The sequence below is a fragment of the Gadus chalcogrammus genome, chromosome 8 (genome assembly GCF_026213295.1).
Source record: "Gadus chalcogrammus isolate NIFS_2021 chromosome 8, NIFS_Gcha_1.0, whole genome shotgun sequence".
NCBI classification, from domain to species: Eukaryota; Metazoa; Chordata; class Actinopteri; order Gadiformes; family Gadidae; genus Gadus; species Gadus chalcogrammus.
This window is the reverse complement of record NC_079419.1, coordinates 17,843,927-17,851,626: the sequence shown is the minus strand read 5'-3', so window position 1 is coordinate 17,851,626 and position 7,700 is coordinate 17,843,927. Positions and strand designations below refer to the sequence as shown.

The following is a 7,700-nucleotide window of genomic DNA, read 5'->3' as shown; positions in this document are numbered from 1 at the left end:
CAAGACCTTCACCAAGCCCCGGGCAGGGCTGCTTCTTCTGCTGCCTATCCCCAGCCGCCCCTGGTCCCCCCGGCCTTCCCCCATCCAGAGGTAAGAGCTGGAAGGTTCTCGAAGGCAGCCCATTTCACCCTACCAGGGCTCCCCTCCGCGAGAGAGACCGCGGAGCTCCTGGTGGCCCAGGTCTTACGTATTCACGACCTCCCTTCTGACATCGTCACCGACCGGGGTCCCCAGTTCTTCTCCCAGGTGTGGCTCGTATTCCGCACGACTCTGGGATCCACGGTTAGTCTCACATCCGGCATTTATCGGCAGACCAACTGGCAAAGAGGGCCAACCAGGAACTGAATAAAGTAGTGCATTCGGCAGTCCAGTAATTTAGCATGCCTCGATGCTGGTGTATTGAACGCAGGTGATTCATTGAAGAAATGTTGAGGAGTGTGTCAGTGGGGTTGCAAGGCGCTAGAAGGTGGTTTAGCCTGTGCGTTGGCCTTTAAAACCTCCATTGGATTCGACTCTGTAGTGTACAGAGTACGAAGCCCTGGTGTAGTTTTTGTGAAAAGGCAGTATGGTTTTTTTTGGGGAAAGACGTATGTGACGTTGCACTGAAAGACTAAGGCCTCTCGGTGGGGTAGGATCTGAAGCTGTGGCTGCCAACAAAGAAGAGAAAATCCTCCTGTTCATCACCAGTCGGGAGGTAGAGGTGCAGCACGGCCACTTCTTTGTGATTGAATCTATGCCCTTGGCACTGCTCACCATAGAATTGGATATCTGCAATTTTGCTCGCCTCCACACCTGTGTTGCTAGCCTTCCAGGTGCAAAGCTTCTCAGTGCAAGCAGGGGTTTGGCTCTCATCCTTTCGGACAATTATCTCCACCTTGTGGAGGATACCCCCTATATGCGAGCATGACTCGCCCCGACAAAAAAAAATAAAGAAAAAGGAAATGCTTATGTTTTTGTACGTTACATTTATAGAGTGACAGGGTTCCCAAGGGTCTGTGAAATCCTTGAAAAATTGTGATTTTTAAAACATACATAAGTCATTGCAAGTGCTAATATGATGAAAACAACATTTAGCATGCAATTTTCTTAAAAATTGAACTGAAACTCCCCCCTCAATCAACAATAAAAAAAACACTCCAACAACCAAGATTGCCTATTTGTCCTGAATCATCTGTTTGGACATCACCAAAAGCTAACTACTGTACCACCAACTATAGCAGAGACACATTGATAAATTCATCCTTGTTCGCGTCTTATAAGGCCGTTCAAACCCTCAACAACTTCTACAATGTGCACCCAGCTTTTACAGTCACAATGGTTGGTGGACAACGTGTAGGAACCCTGCTTTCATGCACTGCAATGTTTACAGTTTTTCTCAATCGTTTAAACACGTTTTCTGAAACTATAGCTACATTTCTCAAAACTCTAAACACAAACCTGAGAAGAGTTAATAATTTTGTCAAAACTACACAATTAAACCCTGGTGTGATCTATTCAAAACACTGCCATCAAAATACTATTTACATATGTTTTGGCTTCATGACACCATGTCACATATTCCAATGTATAAAATTGTTTAGAAATGGCTTTTTTTAAAGTTGCAATTAGGTAGTACATATAGTATAAAGACTGTTGCCATATTGTAATACAATGCTGTGAATATATCATATAAATATTGCATTGACACAATCGTATCAGAATACAAATTTGTCTATCCAACAAGCTCCAATGGGCTAAACTCACAATCCAAGCTTCCCGGAGTAATCTTGTACACCTATAATTGATAATGCAACATAGTTCTGACAATACACCAATGTTAACTATTTTGGCAAATTACAATACAGTAATTGCCCTGAAAAACACTACAGTAGGAACATTTTTAGACTCTTCGGGGGATGTAATGATGAAATCAGTGCAAAGCAAATATATATTTTTTTGTAAAATGTTAAGCTGAACTGACTGCATAAAAAGCTTTTCGTAGGCCAACAAAAAATAAAAATAAGAATATAAATGAGGTGAAACAGATCTACATGTAAATCAGTATGTATCCCACCTCCAATCCTGATCAGGCCAAAGGACCATATCTACAACACAGTAGAGCTCATCGAGTCCTCTTTTATGCTCACACATGATTGAAGTGTTTTGCCAGTTGAGTTTGAACAGGTGAGAAGTGAGTTAGACTTATTGGTAATTAAGTTGTTGCGTTTTGAAGGCCAGTGTGATCCAGGTGAACCAAGTGTGCTAAATGATGAGATTTGTGCTTAAAAGTTTAACAAAAATGTGAAAACAGTGGAATTGTGTTTAGAGTTTAGCAGATACATGAGCTTCAAGTTTTCAGAATTGTGTGCATTGTTCCATTCTTTGTGTGTATACAATCGAGAAAAACTAAGTGAAACCCTATGATTGGATGCCGCCACGTCTGCCCGGAAGATAATAACACTTGGATTGTCAGGCCTCATTTGGTACACAGTCTGCCCCCATCCTGACACTACAAGTTTATAAAGAGGCCAGCCACTTTGTAGTTCTCCATGGCCTCCCTTGTGTGAATACCTGAAACAGAGAAAAAACACAACTTCTACAATGTGCACGAAGCTTTACAGCCACAATGGTCAGTGGACAATGTGCAGGATCCCTGCTGCCATGCACTGCAATGTTAAAGTAAAAGTACAGCTTATACAATGTGCACCAAGCTTTACAATCACACTTGTTAGTGGACAATGTGTAGGAACCCTACTGTCATGCACTGCAATGTTGAAGTAAAACCACAACTTGTAAAATGGACAATGTTGGTGAGGGGTGACCCTGAATTCCGACATGACCGAGAAGTTTGACAAGGGTTAGGGTTACTAAGTGTAACTCTGTAAAGGTCTATAGTGCCAGGAAGCAGCCATGACCAGAACAGGGAAAATAAATTAGATAAATTGAAGTAAAAAATGTTGGGACAAGCAAGGACACTGTAAGGAGTTGGACCCCATTCCAATAAATTGGAAGTACCACTACCACTGTATTTTGCTTAAGCAGGAAAAGTAACACTGTCTTCACTTCTGACACAGCTTGCATCAGAGACTGTTTGGACTTTTAAAATGCACGTAAACATCTCAGTCCGACCCTCATCGGCCCAAAATCGGTCCGTAACGGACATCTCATAATCGAATGGAACACCTATGCCGTGTTCCAATATCCATACTATCCGTACTTACTAGCCTAAGTTTGAGTACGTAGGGCGTTCCGATTCAGATCGGGCGAAAATAAGTACTGAAAGGACCCGGATGGTGTACTCAAAACGGTCAAATCGCGAAGTGTGTGGCGATTTTCGTACTCAACGGCAGCCATCTTAGCTACGTAGCGGAAGAGGGCGGAGCCAGGCTCAGCCAAATTCGGCGCATTTTACACAGCCTGCATTAATAGAGTCCTTAATTTGTAGTTTTTATAGCTTTTTATAGCTGCTAGGCTTAAAGAGTTCACCGTTCAAAGCGGGATGTTTATTGCGGGGGAGGAGCCGCGGCGGCGGTCGTGATCGTAATTACCGGTTAGTGCACCACGAGTATTCGATTTGGAACAACACTAACATCTGAAAATTAGCGCACTTAGTGAGTGCGGATAGTGTATTTCGTTGAAGTGTACTCATGGAAGTATGGATATTGGAACACGGCACGAGATAGGTTGTTCATAGTCGGCAAACTAACGGCATGTATACTCAGCCATCATATCGTAATCGGATTTCGTGTTCTGCGCATGCTCGAGAATTCCCGCCGTGGCTTTCACCCGGAAGTGGAAGGAGGAGGAGACTTATAGTGTTGTTGCCGGAAAAGGTCTTACGACAACATGCCTTTGACGAAATCATCAACTCACTTCTGGTCGGACGAGGAGTCCCGGTTCATGCTGAACCAAGTAAAAGATCTGAATATTTTAAAATTTATGGATGGGCGCAAGACGAGGAACGGATATCTGTTCAAAAGGATGTCCACTAGGATGGCAGAAGCCGGCTTCATCCGGACGCCGGAGCAGATCAGAATAAAATGGAAAAACATACGGCAGGCATACAATAACGCCAAGCAGAACAACTCAAGTGGACAAGAGCGGGTCAGTTGTCCGTTCTACAGCATTCTGGATGATCTTCTAGGGAAGCGAACTCTGTCGAACTCTGCCGGACAACAAGGGTTGGATGTCGGTTTCGAGGCAGCCAACCAAGGTGAGTCGCTTCAACTTAGTTGCCCTATAACCTTAGGGCAACTACTATAACCTTGCTCTAAGCCAACCTAGTTTCATCATGCTAGGTGGCCCATTGTTCTGGAGAAAATAACAAACGGGTTACTGTTGTGTATGTGTAGTTAATCGTATCCTTACTGGACAAGAGCTAATCACAAAATTAAAACGAACGAGCAAAAAAAGTGTACATGGATTGTAACTATTCATTTTGTATCCCCTGGTAGTAAAAATAACGGAGATCAGGGAAGAAATAAAAACGGAGTTGGGGGAAGAAATCGAAAAGGAGATGGGGGAAGAAATAAAAACGGAGATGGAGGAAGAAATCCAAGCTGAGATGGGGGAAGAAACATCAACAGAGATGAGGGACCTCGAAGAAACAATGGGCAGCACCACACAGCAGCGCGAAGATGACTCTCCAAGCACGTCAACTGAAAGCACGAGGAGAATTCCCCCACTTCAGAAAAACTCTGAGTTACCTGGTAAGTCCTGCAATATTCTGGCTGCACCAACCAATGCTACTTTCTGTTGCAACATATACCCACACCAGGACATGTAATAAGTGTTACACCAATCCTTTCTTAAGGCACAAGTGCCCAGGCGCCCGGTCGGAGGATGCAACGGCATACAAGGGATGTCGACGTAATTAGCCAACACATGGCTGAAATGAGGGAGTTCTGGAGAGAGCAGCTGAAGGAAAGCGATGCTTGGCAGGAGCGATTGCTGACCACCATTATGGACAACAACACAACCATGGTTGCAGCGCTTTTGGAGGGAATCAAGAGCTTGAGGCCACCGGCACCCCTATCTCCACGTGTGTGTCAGGTGGTTGTAAACCGTGAAGAGGAGAGTGATGAGGCTGTTGATGGGCTCTAATCCTGTCTGTGCCCCTCCTCCATAACCTTAAATTACTCTTTAGGGATCCACCAGGGGTAAATGTCACAGAGCCTTGTTAAAAGCAGATATTTCAGCTCTATGAGCAGGGAAATCACTTGGGATTCTTGACAGCTCAACAGCTTTGTCACTGATCCGATTTGGATCAATTTATGGGCAGAAGAAATAATGAGTGTTATATATTCAGATACATTCATCATCAATGTAGTTTACAAGATGTAAAAACATCACGTTAGTGACGCATTTGGTTATCAGTCGATTACAGATTTTGAAATCAAATGACTTAAAAGGACCAAAATGCATACAAGCAGCAATAATCAAAATCAACCAGGTTTACCTGATTAGATATATTTTATAACCAGTCAACATTATCAGTATAATGTTATAGGGAGCCGTGCGCTGGTAATATTTGGTTGGAATGTGCAATTTAGCTTCATTTTGCAAACAGCCGCCATTTTATTAATTAAGGGTTGCTGGTCTCGGGAGACAGGGCAGGACATTGAGCAACCGAAAGGCTCCCTTGCACCTTCTTTGTTTCATCCTGGTTTTGTTGCCCCAAGACACCTGTCCCACCAGCTTGTTTGTACGGTTCAGTCCTGTTGCGTCTGATTGTGAGTCATTGCTTTGAAAGTGAGTGGCCTCAGTGGTTAGAAAACTGTCACATTTACTATTTTAAATATGCTGTTGCCTGTTTTCCTGTTTTTATTTTTCTGTGGCGTGGCGGCAATTGATGTGTTTGCGTGGGTGAATGCGCTCATGTGTTTGAATGTGTTAGTTTGTGTTTGTCTATTTTATATTAACACAACAGATGGATGTTACCAGTGGTGTGTATTCAAAATCCACCTGTGGAGAATAAAAAGCATGAGCTGTAACTAAACGTTACAATTTGACAGTATACTGAGGAGTTCTATGTATGATCAATATCAACATTATTCTACTACAGATTTTTTTTTAATCAACTACAGTAAATCACTGATCTTTCGAGTTACTTACCCTGGCACATGTTCTGGCATTTCTTCAGACTGGTAGGTTCTCAACACAGTGGGAGTGTTAACAAGTATAAATAAACTCTGCCTTCTTGGTGCTAAGCGTGGTCGGTTATTGTAACTTTAGCCAAATAACGCAAAGAACACACACACAATAATATCAAGGCTACTGAAACCTAACATCTTGGAGAAGGTATGTAAACGGATTCAAAATTAATAATAGTATTAATGAATTTCATTTATGTAGTCCTATTTCAAGGTACATGAAGGGCCTTACTTGGTGTGTGCGTGTGCATCCCCTATCAACGTTTTAAGTTGTTTTTGTTTTGTTTGTGATCGTATTTGTTCAGTTGCCAAAACTTTAACATTGTTTATGCTCGCTGTGAATGTCTTAAACATATTTTGTCAAGGATTCATTTTAATTTACATGTTCAAGACTAACTTTTTCATTTCAATTTCCATAACATTGATTTTATTTCCCTTGAGGCCATTAAGATACAGGCTGTGCGAGCAAAAGGGAAGTAGAATGTGTGTGAATATGGAGATTTGAGTACTGACAAAATGTATAACTCGTCAAATATCGTCACTAAATGAACTCAAAAGGAAAAAGCAAATGTCCTGTTCCATCTTTTGTCAATAATGGCTCATATTGTTCTTTAATGACTACTAAGTAGTGCTCTGGTGTAAGGAAGACACCAGATCCATGAGGCATGGTATCCTATATACTTACCTGCCTTATGTGTGTGCTGAGTCATGACCATACAGTTTACGTTAGATAAATGCTATGTGGTCACGGTTGCATTCACATGCCATTTGGTTCCTTATTATTGGATGTTGGTTCTATTGTAGACTGCTCTAAAAAAGGCCAAATAACTGATTAAACCATGTTTATGCCTTGCTTCTTGAATAAATAACGACCGAATATTCTGCTTTGCTCTTTCAATCGAACCATCAGAATTCACAGTGGCGCGTCTGTCTTTTGTGTTCCCGCTGTGAGCATTGGATCTAAAATTCCGACTGCAGCGAGGGAGATGCTTCAGCTTGATGTTCTTCCCTCTCCATGATGGGCCATTGGCGATGGCTAGCATCGCGCTTGCATTGATGCAAGCTCAGAGCTCTTCCTCCAGCAGATGGATTTGTTCTCCTGTTTTCTACATGAAACACAACCTCTTGCCGTGACCTTTTCAGCACACTCACATATTTTCATGGTTTAACACTCCCTCCCCTCTGTTGCCTTACAACAAACATGATGTCTGTGACATACTCATCAAATGCTAGACAGCCAAAGATGATTGCAGGCTTCTGAATGCACACACAGACAGACAGAAGTGGACGATGACAAAAGGACGATCAGAGAGGAGATGCGCACAAAGCGTTCTTTCTAGTCTTAAATGAACACAACAACGTTGTGTAGAAAGGCTTATGTTAAACAATGAAGAACACTTGTTATTTTGCAAACCAATAATCGATTCTAGACACTTTCTTAAGTATGGGATGTAAGGGGAAGGGGTAAGCAGGAGGAATAGAGAAATATAAGTACTATGTTGTTACATTTATTCTATTGCAAAATGTATGTACTATTTCATTTTTAAAGGATTCACTAGATTAAATTAT

At 42.2% G+C, this 7,700-nt stretch overlaps 1 protein-coding gene across 1 annotated transcript; it reads left to right on the top strand.

Moving 5' to 3' along the window:
* Nucleotides 1-3,783: 3,783 nt before the first annotated feature.
* Nucleotides 3,784-7,043, top strand: LOC130387538 (uncharacterized). The gene is made up of 3 exons (XM_056596685.1): nucleotides 3,784-4,192; nucleotides 4,434-4,688; nucleotides 4,793-7,043. Exons 1-3 carry the CDS (start codon nucleotides 3,826-3,828, stop codon nucleotides 5,080-5,082), a joined length of 912 nt encoding a protein of 303 aa, XP_056452660.1. The 5' UTR covers nucleotides 3,784-3,825; the 3' UTR covers nucleotides 5,083-7,043.
* The last annotated feature ends 657 nt before the right edge of the window (nucleotides 7,044-7,700 follow it).